Source organism: Bufo gargarizans, chromosome 7 (genome assembly GCF_014858855.1).
Source record: "Bufo gargarizans isolate SCDJY-AF-19 chromosome 7, ASM1485885v1, whole genome shotgun sequence".
In the NCBI taxonomy this organism is placed as follows: Eukaryota; Metazoa; Chordata; class Amphibia; order Anura; family Bufonidae; genus Bufo; species Bufo gargarizans.
This window is the reverse complement of record NC_058086.1, coordinates 20182671-20201126: the sequence shown is the minus strand read 5'-3', so window position 1 is coordinate 20201126 and position 18456 is coordinate 20182671. Positions and strand designations below refer to the sequence as shown.

Here is an 18456-nt window from a genome sequence, read left to right as displayed (position 1 = left end):
GCAAACACCCTGAAACAGATCTCTGGAGATGAGGTGCTGGCTTATTTAATATCCAAGTCATTTTTCAAGGCCCACGTAAAGGGTCGAAAGTTGACTTATAGGTGTCAACTGTATCTGCCTAAACTCCTGGCTACAGGCAGACAGCATTGTAATATAAGGAAACCAGGAGATTCATCATGTATTTATGCCAGTTTGTCTTGTGTAAATATATAGAAATATGATGTTTGGGAATGAGCGCTATGTTTATGAAGCACCGTTTCCATTTTTTCTGACATAGAAGAAGTATAACGCAGGTGAGGCAGAGGGCGACTTTTTAATTACTTTTTTTAAATTAAAATTTCTTAGGCATAGTTAAAAACAACAATTAAACTCATCAGAAACCTGGGGTATTGCTCTTTACATTCTGCATTGCCTGGGTATCAGCACAGTAGGCAGGAACACAGCCAATAAGCCCTAACGCACAAAGAACAGAACTGGGAGCACAGCTAGGGAGTGAAAACCTATCACTGGCAGTGGTATATGGCCAGGAAGGGGTTTAAAGCACCGAATCCCTGGATCAGTACCCGATAAGTCAGGACTCGGCACTCCAATAGTCAGAACACAACACACAGGAATAGAGCAGCTGAGTTGTGTTGAGCGAACCCGAACTGCAAAGTTTGGGTCCGTACCAAACATTGCGAATTTGAGTACCCGGACCCGAACTTTGCAGCAAAAGTTCGGTGTTCGGGCATTTAATAAAGCTTGTTGAAAAGCTGCAGGGCAGCCAATAAACAAGCCTTTAAGCTGTGGGCACTTAGAATCCATCACAGCCATGCCTACTAATGGCATGGCTGTGATTGGCCAGTGCATCATGTGACCCAGCCTCTATACAAGCTGGATTACGTGTAGCACCGTCCATCAGCTCTGAGTAGTGCAGGAACAGGAAGCAGGCAGCTAAAGTGAGGGAGAGTGTAAGGAATCTCATCTGGCTATTTATTCTGTGGGTGACCTATAGTGTTTTTTTGTGGGTGCAATACACCAGTTTTGCACCCTTGACACAGAAATATAATAATTAATCTGGCTGTAAATTCTGTGGGTGACCTATAGTGATTTTTTTGTGGGTGCAATGCACCATCTTTGTACCTCTGACACAAAAATATAATAGTTGATCTGTCTTTTAGTTCAGTGGGTGACATATACCCATTTTTGGTATGAGGTAAGCCTGCACTGCATCCGTGACAGGGAAATTAATATAGTTAATCCGTCTGTTAGTTCTATGGGTGACATACAGACTCGGACTGGCCCACAGGGGTACAGGTGAATCCCCCGGTGGGCCCCTGAGCCAGGTGGGCCCCTAGTCTCCCTCCCCCTGCACAAGTGGCACATAACACTGTAGACTCACTGCACTACATACATATATTCAATGTACAGCATCTCAACCAGCCTATGTTCATATAAAAAACTTGATAGATTATTAAAGAAACTCCCCAGAGCTGAGATGACTTCTAGGTATAGAGGAAAGCTAGCCAGTATTCTCTTTTCCCAAGGACCTACCTTCTCAAAGTTGCTGCAGGTACCCCCATATTAAATCACCTGGCAGCATCTTGCTGCTGTGTTAGCAGGTAATATTTTAATGTATCCATACGGTGGGCCCCCAAAATAAATTTTACTGATGGACCTTAGGCACCCCAGTCACTGGTGACATATCCATTTTGGGTGTGAGGTACACCTGCACTGCATCCGTGACAGGGAAATTAATATGTTAATCCATCTGTTAGATCGGTGGGGGACATATACCCATTTTTGATGTGAGGTACACCTGTACTGCATAGTGGGTGACCTCAAAGAATGAGTAGAGCATCAAATAAGGGACGTGGCCCTGGTCGTGGTGTTGGTGGAGCTCCTGTTGCACAGAGAGGACGTGGTTGATTTGTGACAGCTACACTCCCAAATGAAACACCTTCCTTAGGTGCACGTAGGCGGCAAAACGTTCAGCGTTATTTTGTAGGTCCGAATACCGGTGTATGAATGGTTAGGCCAGAACAAGCATAAGAGGTAGTAGATTGGGTGGCTGACAGTGCCTCCAGTTCCTTTACATTATCTCCCATCTGGGCCCCTGCTGAAAGCGCAGAGTTGGCACCTGCAGCCCATGGGCATCTGTCTTTCACCTCACCCATTGCAAATCAGCCAAGCAGTCTGAGCCCCAAGTCATGCAGCAGTCTCTTATGCTTTTTGATGACTCTGCTGGCAGGGTTTCTGTGGGCCATCCACCTAGCTCTGCTCCAGAAGTGGAAGAGATTGAGTGCACTGATGCCCAACCACTTATGTTTCAGGATGTGGACATGGGAGGACCACTGCAGCACGTCTCTGATGATGAGGAAACACAGGTACCAACTGCTGCGGCTTTCTGCAGTGTGCATACCAGCACAGAGGGCAAGGGGGGAAGAGTGGGTGGAAGATGATGTGGAGGATGATGAGGTCCTAGATCCCACATGGAATCAAGGTCATGCGAGTGATGTGTGCAGTTCAGAGGAAGAGGTAGTGGTCACAGTGCCAGTCCCACAGCAAAATTGGGAGCAGGGTGCAAAAGCAGAGTGGCTGTCCCCTAGCCAGTATGCCTTCTACTGCCCACCGCACCCAGGGACTGAGTACACCAAAGCCAGCTCCAAGGAGTTCCTTGGTGTGGCAGTTCTTCAGACAATGTGCTGATGTGATGACAAGACGCGAGTGGTTTGCACGCCTTGCAATCGGAGCCTGAAGCGAGGCATAAATGTTCTAAACCTGAGCACAACCTGCATGACCAGGCATTTAAATGCAAAGCACGAGCTGCAGTGGAGTAAACCCCCCTGAAAAACCACAAAAGATCTCAGGCTCCTCCTGCTTCCTCTTCTGCTGCAGTCTCAGCCTCTTCCTCCCCCTCTGGAGTGACAGTGGCACGTGCCACTCTGCAAACAGAGGATGTGGCAGCAACACCACCACCTCCACCGTAACAAAGCATTTCCACAATGTCCCATGAAAGCGTTCAGCTGTCCATCCCCAAAAACTGGAGAGAAAGACGAAATACCCCCCTACCCACTATCGATCCATTGCCCTGAATGCCAGCATTTCCAAATTCCTGGCCTTTGAAATGCTGTCATTCTGTCTGGTGGAGACTGAGACTTTTACAGGCGGGCTAATCATAGACAAACGCAACCGCCTGTCCACATCCAACGTTAACAAGTTCACGTTCATTAAAATGAACCAGGCATGGATCCCACAGGACTTGTCCGTACCTTGTGCTGAATAGACAAGTATACCGGCTGCACCCAGCCAGTTATACTGCAACGCACTTTTTCTTTGCGTTCTCTTTTCCATTTTCCCAAAGTTTCCAAAATGTTTAAACAATAAATAAATATAAAGGAAAAAATAAAAAAATAAAACAAAAAACAGTCTTGGATATCTTCTCCTCCTCCACCGCCGCTTCCACCTACACCACCACGTCTACCGCCTCCTCAACCTCCTACTCCACTTTGACTTCCGCCTCCTAGTTTAAGATTTTTTTTATTTTTTCTATTCTATGTTATTTTAAGTCATTTTCCTATCCACATTTGTTTGCAGGGCAATTGTCCTGCTCTAACCCCTATTTTGCTTCCTTTTGCAGCCCTCTAGCCCTTACTATGACTATTTTACAGCCATTTTAGTGCACTAAAGTTCGGGTCCCCATTGACTTCAATGGGGTCCGGGTTCGAGTTTGGGTCAAGTTTGGGTCCTGAACACGAACTTTGACCCAAAGTTCAGCCGAACCCGGCAAACCCGAACATCCACGGGTCCGCTCATCCCTATTGCTGAGCAATCAACCCACTGCTAATGTCCTCCAACACATGCCCGCTGTGGGGAGAAACAGAGCATTACGTCCTGTTGCTAAGGATGCTCTTGTGTCAACAGGGGACGTGGCAACTCAGCCCGCCTTTCCCGGTATGGTCGCACTGAAGCTGGAGATATCACCGCTGGGGCCCAGACAGTTAAGTTTGTGACACTGGGAGTAATTGATGCACGCATACTGGAAAATTTGGTGGGGCAGAGACACATACAAAGTTCTGGTATGGTGCCCCCCTCATAGAGAGGTTTTCTCCGATCCCCTGGAGTTTTTCTATATGTTACTCGTGGCTCTCTTCCTCAAGTGAAGTTTCATAGGACTACTACTGGCCCTACACTTTGGATCTGTCAAAAGTTTTCAAAGTATCTTGCCTCACCCTTCTTTGGCGTTTCCAATTTTAGAAGGCTTTTATATATTTAAAAAATATAAAAAAATTAAAATGCTGAAATATGAACTACTTTACTTGAGCCATTCACTTACCGTTTTTCCAATAACTGCTGTATGGTTAGATATGCCCAGAGTCTCTCCGTAAAGTCACCAAAGATGTATTTCTGTTGTTTGCTCACATCATCCTCGCTTTGAACGTGAGCATTTTCTGTGTATTTCTTAGATTCATCCGCCTATTACAAATACAACATTGAGTGATTACCGAAATACTGGGAATAAAGGGGCATGGATACTGATCACATTTGTTGTGAAGATTTACAATTATCATATATGCAATGGATATATAATATTTAGGTTTATGAATTTTTTAAAGGTAAGGGTGATTGGACAGTCCCACCAACTGTGCAAGCGCCCTAACTTTCAAATCCTTGAGAGGCCACTAGAGACAAAGGGGGAGGCTTTGTTTATTTTCATATCATCCAAAATGTACACCATGTTGTATATCATCCCATCCAAGAAATTACACGCTATCCATACCCTCCCACCACCCTGTTGCTCATAATAATATGAGAAAACACAAGAAAAATTGTCAGATAAGGGAGCCCCCAGATCTTATATATCTAGTTTTGTTTATTTTTTTTACTGGTTGATCTTTATTCGGTTAAATTTTTGGTGTATTGTTTTTTTTTTTCAAATTTTACCATTTGAGCCATTTTATATCTCGATTTTGCAACAATTTGTGTGGATGTTTTATATTGGATGAGGTTTTGGATCCTCTGTAGACGTTTTATTATGTGATGTTGAATACTTTTGTGTTAATGAATACAAAAGCATTAGGACTCTTTCACATGAGCAGGTTTTCTGTCCGGATGTGATGTGTGTAGTGAACACATAGCATCTGGCCTGAATCCTCTGTGTACATCAGTATTGTTTTTCACTTATCTCTGCTTTCAGGAAAAAATGCAGCATGTTCTATATTCTGCATTTTTCACACAGCTCTGACCCCATAGAAGTGAATAGGGCTTGTGTGAAAAACGGAAGGGATCTGAATGTAATGCGTTTTTCACTGATGGTTTCTAGGAGATTTAGATTCTTCCATTTTTCTTCACGCTCTAGAAAAATGCATGCAATCCAGGTACAATTTTGGAGAAAAAAAAACTGAAAAACTGAATGCAATTGCAGAAAAAACGGATTCAACTTGTGTACAAAACCATCCGTTTTCTTCTGAACAGATCCTGACACGATCTGTATCGTTCATGTGAAATAACCATTATAGGAGTGATACCTTTATTGGCTAACCAGAAAAAGTCATATTGCAAGCTTTCAGAGCACAGTGCTCCTTCTTCAGACTGTGTCTATGTAAGTAGCTGGTGGGAGGAGCTATAAACTAGCTGGGTGTTGTTAGGGGCAGTGATAGGGGAGTGTCTATGTAAGTAGCTGGTGGGAGGAGCTATCAACTAGATGGGTGTTGTTAGGGGCAGTGATAGGGGAGTGTCTATGTAAGTAGCTGGTGGGAGGAGCTATCAACTAGCTGGGTGTTGTTAGGGGCAGTGATAGGGGAGTGTCTATGTAAGTAGCCGGTGGGAGGAGCTATAAACTAGCTGGGTGTTGTTAGGGGCAGTGATAGGGGAGTGTCTATGTAAGTAGCTGGTGGGAGGAGCTATCAACTAGCTGGGTGTTGTTAGGGGCAGTGATAGGGGAGTGTCTATGTAAGTAGCCGGTGGGTGGAGCTATCAACTAGCTGGGTGTTGTTAGGGGCAGTGATAGGGGAGTGTCTATGTAAGTAGCCGGTGGGAGGAGCTATCAACTAGCTGGGTGTTGTAAGGGGCAGTGATAGGGGAGTGTCTATGTAAGTAGCCGGTGGGAGGAGCTATCAACTAGCTGGGTGTTGTTAGTGGCAGTGATAGGGGAGTGTCTTTGTAACTAGCTGGTGGGAGGAGATATAAACTAGCTGGGTGTTGTTAGTGGCAGTGATAGGGGAGTGCCTATGTAAGTAGCTGGTGGGAGGAGCTATAAATTAGCTGGGTGTTGTTAGGGGCAGTGATAGGGGAGTGTCTATGTAAGTAGCTGGTGGGAGGAGCTAATAAACTAGCTGGGTGTTGTTAGGGGCAGTGATAGGGGAGTGTCTATGTAAGTTGCTGGTGGGAGGAGCTATAAACTAGCTGGGTGTTGTTAGGGGCAGTGATAGGGGAGTGTCTATGTAAGTAGCTGGGTGATAGGAGCTATAAACTAGCTGGGTGTTGTTAGGGGCGGTGCTGGAACTGTGGCAGAGAAAGGAGAAGAGCGTCATGGGTTTGGTTAGATAAAGCAACAGGAAGCGCTACATAGAGGATTCATACAGGAGAGTACAAATTGAAAAAAAAAGCAAGGGGAATATGTACATAAGGAAAGCAACTACATGAGCATATGTGTTAAACACCACAGTAATTCCACAAAACCCTTTAAGATAACTTTGTGCACTCATCTATGTCAGTAAATAGAGAGAAGAAAAATGGGGTAAAGAAACCAGCTCTCAACTACATAATTCTGTATAAGATGAAAATGTTAGCTTTAAAAGGGAAAACTATTTTTTTATTTGCAATAGATACATTTGAGAAGATCGCATTGCTGGAGTCTGTGATATTGAATTTTTGATCTTGTATTTTGGGTTTTCTGAATAAAGCAGCTCTAAAATCTCTTTGGCACTGGTCAGAAATTTCTGTTACTGAAAATCTGGCAACATTTCAACTGCTATTGATTTTAATGGACCTTTGCTTGAGTCAAATATTTAGTAAAAGAACATCTCAAGGCAGTGATTAGGAACATTGGTCATCATACCATTCGACCAAAGGTCTCATTTCATAGAGAAAGTTAAAGATGTTTTCCAAGCTTTTCATATTGATGACCTATCCTTAGGATAGGTCATAAATATCAGATCGGTGGGGTTCTGACACCTGGCATCCCGCTTATCAGCTGTATGAAGAGAAGGCACATGCCGTGCACGCGTTCTGTCCCGCGTCTTTCTTCCTGCTCGCCGCTGCTATATCCACGGTGAGGCAGGAGCGCATGCCTTCTCTTCCTACAGCTGACCGGCAGGGGTGCCAAGTGTCGGACCCCCAACAATCTTATATTAATGACCTACTCTGAGGATAGGTCATCAATTTGAAAAGCCTGGAAAACATTGTATGTGCTTACAGCATACAGTTTGCACTTACCCCCTTTGCCTTTACATCCACAGTAAATGAATTCAAGTCATTATCTGTTACACGTCCGGCGACCACAATTTCACTCCCTTCAAAGTAATGCTTGAAGTTGTTCTGAGTGAGGTCAGCGATAGCATTCTCAGGATATTGCATTTCTATGTCAATCAATGTTGGATTTGCAATTTCATTATAAAATCCCTAAAGTGCAAAAAAGAAGAAAAAAAAAGTAAAGAAACCAGTATGTATGATCCACATACCGTCAGTATACTGTCAGTATCAATATCTCACAATTTGTAAAATCTCTGCTTGGAGTTATTCAGCAAAACCCTTCATTATCCTGGACATGTAATGGACATAATGGTGCTCGGCTCATAGACATAGCCCTGAGTATTTTACAGATAGTAATGAGCAGTGCATCTCTTTGCCCATTCAAAGACCAGGATAAATGTTTGTCCAATGACGTAAATCAGATTTGGAAAGCTGTGAATAACTGATACGGATAGTGTATTGGAAAATCATACATTACTGTGCAATATACAACCTTTTTTGCTGAACGTTAAAGGGGTTGGCCAGTGTCTGTCTGCTTGTGACCAATGTGTCTGTAGGATTACTATATGGCGGTTACTGATAATATAGCTTTTGTTGAAATTCTGTGCCTTATTCTATATTTCGTAAGGTTTGTTCTTGTCACGACCGCTATCCCAGCAGCAGTTGTGTCGCACCAGACGGAGGGGAAGGGGGACCCTTATCTACGGATGGGAAATAGAATGGTCACCCCTGACTAACCCTAAGCTGGCACCTGTCTGCCCTGATACCCTAACAACAGGGGAAGACAGCAACAAACAAACAAACAAACAATCTATAACATAGACTTATCCAGTCACGAGCAGAGAAGGTGATCCCAACAACGACAGTCCACGCCAGACCAGAGCTCCACGGCAATACCGTCAAACGATCTCCTCCAAAGGTCAGAATAGCACTGGAAGTAAGGACTATATCTGGCAATGACTGCAAGTGAAACTGAAACTAATATAGTAGCTGGGAGTGGCAGACAGGACTCACCTGAGAAGGATGCCTACAAACTCTCAGTCAGGACAAAAAGGTTCACAAGGCAAAACCCGGATGACATACCCTGAACCACGGAGCAAACTCACAAGCTATCGCGAGTAGCAAGTCGCTGCGACCTTCTCCTCCCAGACCTGTCTGGATCAGTCACAGTCGTGACAGTTCTCTTGTTTGCCAAGTTTTTTGTGCTGTGCACACAGAGGTCCTGTCCATAAAATGGCTGCTGATAGAGGGTCATGTGACCAGTCAAATCACCTCCATGTGACGTCTCCTCCATTCAAATGCCTGTGTGTCTAAATGTAAGCGCATGCAATGTTTCTGCGCTGTCCTCACTACACTGGGCAGTGGTGGGGGCTGGGTTGGGGCATGATGTAGGCAGGGCCGTATGCCCCAGGAAATCCACTATCATTTACACCAGTTTACTCTAATCAGTGGCTGTAGTAGATTTCAATCTAGGTGTATGGATTGCCAGAGGTTGTGCCTAATTTATGATTATCACACCTGCTGTATTACAGAACACCAGTGACTGTCTCTCTGCCGTCTCTAACATTATGTCCTCTCTCTATCTAAAACTAAATCTTTCAAAAACGGAACTTCTTGTGTTCTCTCCATCTACTAAGCTACCTAAACCTGATGTCTGCCTCTCGGTGTGCAACACCGTCATCACTCCTAGGCAGCACGCCCGGGGTGTCTGGGGGTGACTTTTGACACTGATCTTTCTTTCATCCCCTATATTCAATCTCTCTCCCGCTCATGTCGCCTGCACCTCAAAAACATCTCTAGTATCCGCCCCTTTCTCACTATGGAAACAACAAAAACTCTCATTGTTGCCTTGAATACTGCAACTCACTATTAATTGGCCTCCCCCTCACCAGACTCTCCCCTCTTTATCTATTCTTATAGGGAACCTGTCATCGGGATTTTGGGTATAGAGCTGAGGACATGGATTGCTAGATGGCCGCTAGCACATCCGCAATACCCAGTCCCCATAGCTCTGTGTGCTTTTATTGTGTTAAAAAAAACGATTTGATACATATGCAAATTAACCTGAGATGAGATGAGTCAGAGCTTGAAAATTTGACTCTTCTCTGGTCAGACAAGTAAGATTTGACTCTTATGTTAATTTGCATAAAAGGCGGGAATACTTATATAACTGCATAATAATACTTATTGAATTCGTCTGCAAATAAAATTAAAAGTTAAATTTATATGTTTAGGGTAACACAATGAACATTTAGAAACGCTCAGTGAGGGTAGCATAGTAGAGGTGACAGGTTCCCTTTAATGCAGCAGCCAGGATCACCTATCTGTCCAACCGCTAATCTGATGCCTCCGCCCTGTGTCAGTCATTGCACTGGCTACCCACACATTATAGAATCGTCCTCACCCACAAAGCCCTCCACAGTGCTGCACCACCCTACATCTCTTCCCTCATCTCTGTCTACCACCCTACCCGTGCTCTCCATTCAGCCAATGACTTACGACTGACTTCCACAAAAATCCAAACCTCTCTCTCCCGAGCTGCACCGGTTCTCTGGAATGCCCTACCCCAAGAAATCAGGCTTAATCACAACTTGCACAGTTTTAAGCATTCGCTAAAAACAATTTTTTTCAGGGTGGCCTATCACCTCCCTTGATCTAACCTTCCATAGCCCATTTATTATTCCCTGAAGCTGAGCCTCCACTGCGCCCAGAAGCACTTTATATATTGGCTGCTGACCGGCTCATGTGGCTTTATATCTGCTCCAATTGAACTCCACGATCTACATAGATTTTGTTGTGTGGGTGCAGTGCACAATCTTTTTACCCTGCCCTGAGCCCAGTGACAGAGAAAAATATTTTTTATTAGTCTGTTAGTTAGGCGGGCGACGGCGGCCATTTTATGCAAGCTCAGTGCTGCATATGTCATTGTGATATACACCCTTTAGATAGTGTTGTTCTATTCTGCTATTAGAAAAACATCAGTTTTGGGCAAAAATCCTAAATTGCGGCCTAGTCTGCATCTGTACGTGTGAGATACACCATTTAGATACTGTTGTTCTATTCCGCTATTAAAAAAACACCCATTTAGTCCAAGATCCTAAATTTGAGAAATAGGAGGAGAGCGTCAAATAACGGATGTGGCCCTGGTCGTGGTGCTGCTGGTGGAGCTCCTGTTGCAGGAAGAGGATGTGGTCGATCTGTGCCAGCTACACGCACAAGTGAAACACCTTCCTCAGGTGCGAGTAGGCGACAGAACCTGCAGCGGTATTTGGTCTGGCCTAATGCGGCTCTACGAATGGTGAGGCCAGAACAAGTACAGGAGATAGTAGATTGGTTGCTGACAGTGCCTCCAGATCCTTCAAATTTTCTCCCACCCAGTCTCCTGCTGAAAGATCAGAGTTGGCACCTGCAGCCGATGGCCATCTGTCTTTCACCTCACTCCCTTGCAAATCAGCCAAGCAGTCAGAGCCCCAAGTCATGCAGCAGTCTCTTCTGCTTTTTGATGACTCTGGCTAGCAGGCTTTCCCAGGGCCATCCACCTAGCCCTGCCCCAGAAGTGGAAGAGATTAAGTGCACCGATGCCTAACCACTTATGTTTCAAGATGAGTACATGGGAGGACCATCGCAGCACGTCTTGGATGATGAGGAAACACAGGTGCCAACTGCTGGGACTTTCGAAAGTGTGCAGACCGACAAGGAATCAAGGTCATGCGAGTGACCTGTGTAGTTCGGAGGAAGAGGCGATGGTCACACAGAGCCACCAGCACAGCAGAAGATGGAACAGGGTGCAAAAGCGGAGCGGCCGTCCCCTAGACAGTACGCCTGCTACTGCCCACTGCAGCAAGGTACGAGCACACCAAAGCCAGCTCCAAGGAGTTCCCTGGTGTGGCAGTTCTTCAGACAATGTGCTGACGACAAGACACAAGTGGTTTGCACACTGTGCAATCAGAGCCTGAAGCGAGGCATAAACGTTCTCAACCTGAGCACAACCTGCATGACCAGGCATCTAAGTGCAAAGCACGAGCTGCAGTGGAGTAGACACTTCAAATACCAAGAAAGGTCTCTGGCTCCTCCTGCTTCCCCTTCTGCTGCAGTCTCGGCCTCTTCATCCACCTCTGGAGTGACAGTGCCACCTGCCACCCCGCAAACAAAGAATCTGCCAGCAACACCAACATCTGGGTCACCAAGCATCTCCACAATGTCCCACAGAAGCGTTCAGCTCTCCATCTCCCAAACATTGGAGCGGAAGAGGAAGTACCCCCCTACCCACCGGCGATCCCTGGCCCTGAATGCCAGCATTTCAAAATTACTGGCCTTTGAAATGCTGTCATTCCGTCTGGTGGAGACAGAGAGTTTTAAAAGCCTCATGGCGGTGGCTGTCCCACAGTACGTCTGGCCTAGTCGCCACTACTTTTCCAGGCGAGCCATCCCTTCCTTGCACAACCAAGTGGGGAACAAAATCAGGTGTGGACTGCGCAACGCCATCTGTGGCAAGGTGCACCTCACTACGGATACGTGGACCAGTAAGCACGGTCAGGGACGTTATATCTCCATAACAGCACACTGGGTAAATGCAGTGGCGGCTGGGCCTGAGGCGGATAGCAGTTTGCCGCATGTCCTTCCACCACCGAGGATTGCAGGGCGCTTCGGTTTGCCTCCTGTTGCTTCCTCCTCCGACTCCGCTTCTTCATCCTCTACTGGCTCCTCATCCGGTCAGCGTAACACCTTCACCACCAACTTCAGCACAGCCAGGGGTAAACGACAGCAGGCAATTTTAATACTTATCTGTTTGGGGGACAAACCCCACACCATGCAGGAGCTGTGGATGGGCCTTGAAAAACAGACCGATAAGTGGTCGGTGCCAGTAAGCCTCAAGCCCGGCCGGGTGGTGTGCGATAATGGCCGAAATCTCGTAGCAGCTCTGGGACTAGCCGGTTTGACGCACATACCTTGCCTGGCGCATGTGCTGAATTTGGTGGTGCAGAGATTCCGTAAAAATGACCCCGATATGTCAGAGCTGCTGCATAAAGTGCGGGCCATCTGTGCTCTCTTTCGGCGTTCTCACCCTGCTGCTGCTCGCCTGTCAGCGCTGCAGCGTAACTTCAGCCTTCCCGCTCACCGCCTCATATGCGACTTGCCCACAAGGATGAACTCCACCTTGCACATGCTGGCCAGACTGTGCGAGCAGCAGCACGTGATAGTGGAGTTTCCGCTGCAGCGCGCCCGGGTGAGTCGCTCTGAGGGACAGCACCACTTCACCACCAATGACTGGGCCTCTATGTGAGACCTGTGTTGCTTGTTGCGCTGTTTCAAGTACTCCACAAACATGGCCAGTGCCGATAACGCCATTCTCAGCGTTACTATCCCATTTCCATGCCTACTTGAAAAAACGCTACTGGCGATGATGGAAGAGGATGTGGCACAGGAGGAGGAGAAGGAAGAGGGATCATTTCACAGGGTTTCCGGCCAGTCATTCACAAGTGGCTCCGAGGGTGGGTTCCTGCACCCACAAACGCCAGGTACACAATTGTCCAGCCAGGGCACAGTTCTGGAGGATGACGAGGTGGAGGAGATTGAGGAGGAGGAACCATGTTCACAGCAGGGTGACACCCAGACCAGCTCATGGCCATCACTGGTGTGTGGCTGGGGGAATACAGAGGACACAGACAATACACCTCCCACAGAGAACAGCTTTTGGTTGCCTCTGGGCAGTCTGGCACACATGAGCGATTACATGATGCAGTGTCTCCGAAACGACCACCGAGTTGCCCACATTCTAACTTGTGCTGATTACTGGGTGGCCATGCTGCTGGATCCCCGTTCCAAGGACAATGTACCGTCCTTAAGTCCCTCACTGGAGCGTGATCGTAAGATGCACAAGTACAAACGCACGCAGGTAGACGCACTGCTGGTGGCATTCCCACCTGACAGCGGGGGCACAGTGGAAGCACAAGGCGAAGGCAGAGGAGGAGGAAGAGGTCGCCAACGCAGCTGGGGCACCACCAGCACCTTAGAAGGCAGGGTTAGCATGGCCGAAATGTGGAAAATCTTTGTCAGCACGCCACAACAACCAGCACCATCAGCTTATATGGAACGTCTTAGCAGGAGGCAGCATTTCACCAACATGGTCCAGCATTATCTGTGCACACGCCTACACGTACTGAATGATGGGTCTGCCCCCTTTAACTTCTGGGTCTCCAAATCGGGCACATGGCCTGAGCTTGCCCTTGGAGGTGCTGGCCTGCCCTGCAGCCAGTGTATTATCTGAACGTGTGTTTAGCACGGCAGGGGGCGTTATCACAGACAAGCCCAGCCGCCTGTCCACAGCCAATGTGGACAAGCTCACGTTCATTAAAATGAACCAGGCATGAATCCCTCAGGACTTGTCCGTACCTTGTGCAGAATAGACATGTATACCGGCCTTAACCAGACATTGTTATACTACAGCACAATTGCTCATTCTTGTAGTTTGGATATTTCACACTCTTTTGGAGTGTACCCTAATAAAATAAAAAAAATAATAATAATTAATACCAAAAACCAGTGTTGGCTACCTCGTCCTCCTCCACCAGTGCTTCCACCTACACTGCTATGTCAATCGCCTCCTCAAACTCCTATTCCATATGGACCTCCACCTCATAAATCAATATTTTTAAATTTATTTGTATGTATTTTATTTTATGTAATTTCACTAATTAGTCTGTTAAATTTTTGGGTGAAATTCACCAATTTTTGGGTGTGATATACCACTGCTATACCTAGTAGACAGGAAAAAAATACACTAATTTGTCTGTTACATTTTTGGGTGAAATTCAGCAATTTTTGGGTGTTATATACCACTGCTATAACTAGTAGACAGGTAGAAACATTTCACTAATTTGTCTGTTACATTTTCAGGTGAAATTCACAAAATTTTGGGTGTGATATACCACTGCTATACCTAGTAGACATGTAAAAAAAAATCACTAATTTGTCTGTCACATTTTCGGGTGAAATTCACCAATTTTTGGGTGTGATATACCACTGCTCTACCTAGTAAACTTGTAAAAAAATTCACTAACTTGTCTGTCACATTTTCGGGTGAAATTCACCAATTTTTGGGTGTGATATACCACTGCTCTACCTAGTAGACAGGTTAAAAAAATGCACTAATTTGTCTGTTACATTTTCGGGTGAAATTCACCAATTGGTGTGATATACCACTGCTATACCTAGTAGACAGGTAAAAAAAAATCACAAATTTGTCTGTTACATTTTCGGGTGAAATTCACAAATTTTTAGGTGTGATATACCACTGCTATACCTAGTAGACTGGTAAAAAAATTTCAATAATTTGTCTGTTACATTTTTGGGTAAAATTTACCAATTTTGGGGTGTTATATAGCACTGCTATACCTAGTATATAGGTTAAAAAAAATCACTAATTTGTCTGTTACATTTTCAGGTGAAATTCACCAATTTTTGGGTGTGATATACCCCTGCTCTACCTAGTTGACAGCTTAATTAATTTCACTAATTTTACATTCTTGGGTTGACATTTTACAATTTTTGCTGTTTATTTTTAAAAATAATCTGTTCCATTGTTGGGTGACATTACCCATTTCTGGCGATGAAAAACCCCTGCTCTGCATAGGTGACAGAGACTTAAATTTCTAAAATTCATCTTTAATTAGCCCTTTCATTCGATCCTTCTGCTTTAATAACTTGTCCCTTCATGGATGAGGTCTCCCTTTCTCACGCTCCCTCTCCGGCGTGGAACCCTGATGTTATCGCTGATAACCATGATCAACATGGAAGGCGCAGAAAAGAACATCGAAAGTTGATAGAGAAGATATCCAAATGGATCATGGACGTCACAGGGACGTGCGATCAGGCAGAAGTTATTTAGATTCAACAAAGCGGCAGCAGGGCCTCTCCTGGCTAACGTTTCCAAATCCAAAATACCTTAGTGACATTCCCTATAATTTTTTATTAATCATTCCAATAACAGGGAATCTTGAGAGTCCTGTATTGTTATAAATCGTCACTAACTCCCCGAGTCAGGAGTGGGTAATTGCCGCGCACCCCCTCCTTGACTTGGAAGCTTATGCTTCAATACTTTGTCCCACATTTCCGCTCGATTACATTTAATTTCATCCATTGACCTCCCTTGGATGTGGTATCCCTTTCTCAGGCTCCCTCTCCGGCCTGGAACCCTGATTCCCCACCACCCGTGATCACCATGGTAGGCGCATAAAAGAACATCGAAAGTTGATAGAGAAGATATCCAATTAGATTGTGGACATCACGGGGACGTGCGCCATGGTGGGGCAGTATGTGTGCACGCGCCTACACGTACTGAATGATGGGTCTGTCCCCTTGAACGTCTGGGTCTCCAAATTGGGCACATGGCCTGAGCTTGCCCTTTACGCCTTGGAGGTGCTGGCCTGCCCTGCAGCCAGTGTATTGTCTGAACGTGTGTTTATCACTACTGGAGGGGGTTATCACAGGTTGTATTTCCCAATGTTTTGGAGTGTACCCTAATTTAAAAAAAATTAAAACCAAAAAGCAATGTAGGCTACCTCCTTCTCCACCACCACCGCTTCCACCTGCACCACCACATCTACCGCTTCCTCAACCTTCTACTCCATATGGACCTCATCCTCCTATATCAAGATTATTATTTTTTATTTTTACGTATTTTATGTTATTTAAAGTCATTTCCCTATCCACATTTGTTTGCAAAGCACTTGCCATGCTCTTAACCACATTTTGATGTCATTTGCAGCCCTCTAGCCCTTTCCATGACATATTTTTACAGCCATTTTAGTGCTCAAAAGTTCGGGTTCCCGTTGACTTCAATGGGGTCCGGCGTCAAATTTGGGTTCCGAACTCAAACTTTTTTGTAAAGTTTGGCCAAACCCGAACATCCAGGTGTTCGCTCAACTCTACATCCTGTTTTGCACCCATACTAACACTTAACATCACAGGCACCCCAACTACCATCAGCCAGAAGTCACAGAACCAGGGTGTTCCCCGAGGGAAGAAAAGGTGCATCCTCCTTTCATTTCACAGCCCTAGGGAGCAACAGTGCGAGGAAAGTTGCTGTGATTGGCTGTAATGGCCAGATCCACTGGGCTCCTCCTGGGCTCGCTGCATGTGACTAACTCTTTCTTTTGCGTTGTAAAAGTAATTGACAATATAACTCACAAATTTGCAACAACTACAAACAACAGTCTCTGAATATTGGCAGGAACTGAACTATGCCAGAACCATTATTGAAGTCTCTATGACAATAACAGCCTCTGTGAAGTAGCTGAAGTAGTAGGGAACCATTGGAAATAGTCTCATCTGTAATCCACAACAATTCTTCAGGCAGGTATCCATTTGAGGCAGCTTTTGAACCAGGTTTTTTTTCTTTGCCCTGACAGTATGTTGAACTCACGGTCAATGCTTGCTTCACAGATCTAAGTTCCCTCTGGAAACAGAGACTGCAACAGGTCACAGACAAGGACTATGTCAAGAGACACAAGGGATTCATTGGAGTGGGCCCTAAGAGGAGGGAGTACTGTTTCATATCTCTCCGAACTCCAGTGCCACTCCTAGAAACTCTGGATTTATAGCCATCTATTTGTATATCAAGATTAGCCTTCAGCTTGGATTTTTAACTCTGCCTTTGCCTAATTTTCTGGATTGACGTATCTCAATGACCTCCAAGTTCTGACCCACGGCTGCTTCCTGACTACCTTTCTGTGCCTCACCTCTGATATGTCTCACTGACCTTCAGTGTCTATTCTGAGGATTGTTGCCCAGAGATACAAATAATTAAATCTAAACCTCCTTTTACCCGACTTTTAGTTAAGTTTAAGACCCTATACCTCACTTTAGGCGACACTAGTTTGGTTGCAGTGCAAGGTTCCACTGTTTCAAGGTAGGCCCAATATATATTAAAGGGAATGTATGATCAGAAAATTATCTATAGTTTAAATCAGTTTTTTTTTTATGTTAAACTTATTTTGAAAGAATCTTTGATGTTATTTTCCATTTAAAAAATACTAAAATCCTGAAGTCTTTGCACAACGCACTTCCTTTTCTGTACAGATTCTGTACACACTTTTCAGCAGTTTTCTCATCATCATCACAGGCAGGATTACAAAAACAGATATCACCTTTGTTTAGATAACACAGGATCCACCATTCACAATAGATAGATATCACAGTTTATCTAACCTTCCTGACCTCTGCACAGGACACAGCTAGTGCTAAGCGAATCAAGCTTCGGATCATAGATCTGAAATCAAAACACTTCGATCTTAATGCTGTCTGGAGCTCCGTACAACATTGAAATGTTTTGCCTTCGGATTGCTCATTTTAAATGTAAAAAAAAAATAAAAAATTATGTTTTTAATGATGCAGAAGTGATTACCGAATTAATTTACCGAAGTATCGCGCGACTGTGGGTGCAACAAATTTTGCCTGCACGGAGGCAATACATTTTAATGCCGTATAGAGACAGGTCCCTGGACAGCATTAAAACCAAAGTGTTTGAATGAATCGACTTCAGATCTATGATCCGGAGCTCGATTCGCTCAAGCCTAGTCACAGCTCATGTTCTCCCATAGACATCAATGAGGTCCCTTCCAGTCTATTGTTCCTATGGCCCATGGTACCTGCTAGTAATTTAAAACTCTCAGCGGTGCCACCGAACTCACTCTTATTTGCCCTATAACCAATGCTGGCACTGTTTATTCACAGTGCATTGAATAGCAAAGATACTGAAGCGTAGTGTGTGTCCGTATATCTTTTGACCAGAACCCTTCTGGACTATGCTATTAGTAGAGTGCAGCCAGATCAGAGGTACGCTCGCTGATTAAAAACATTTCACAAGCTGCCCCCCCCCCCCCCCGACATGTTTCGCCAACTCATTGGCGTCTTCAGGGGTTTCGGGCAGTCTGCTAGTGAAGGAAGGGGCGGGATCCAAGCTTTAAAACCTCCCTATTGTGATGGTACTGCCCTAGTAGCTAA

At 45.2% G+C, this 18456-nt stretch overlaps 1 protein-coding gene across 6 annotated transcripts in view; it reads right to left on the bottom strand.

Moving 5' to 3' along the window:
- LOC122943070 (inter-alpha-trypsin inhibitor heavy chain H3-like) overlaps positions 1-18456 on the bottom strand; it is a 107096-nt gene that overhangs the window by 47359 nt on the left and 41281 nt on the right. For all 6 annotated transcript variants that reach the window (XM_044300481.1, XM_044300483.1, XM_044300482.1 and 3 more), the window contains exons 12-13: positions 7417-7602; positions 4316-4455 (exon numbers count right to left, since the gene is read on the bottom strand). In XM_044300481.1, the coding sequence (XP_044156416.1) occupies positions 4316-4455; positions 7417-7602 (326 nt within the window). The remainder of the gene's footprint in view (positions 1-4315; positions 4456-7416; positions 7603-18456) is intronic.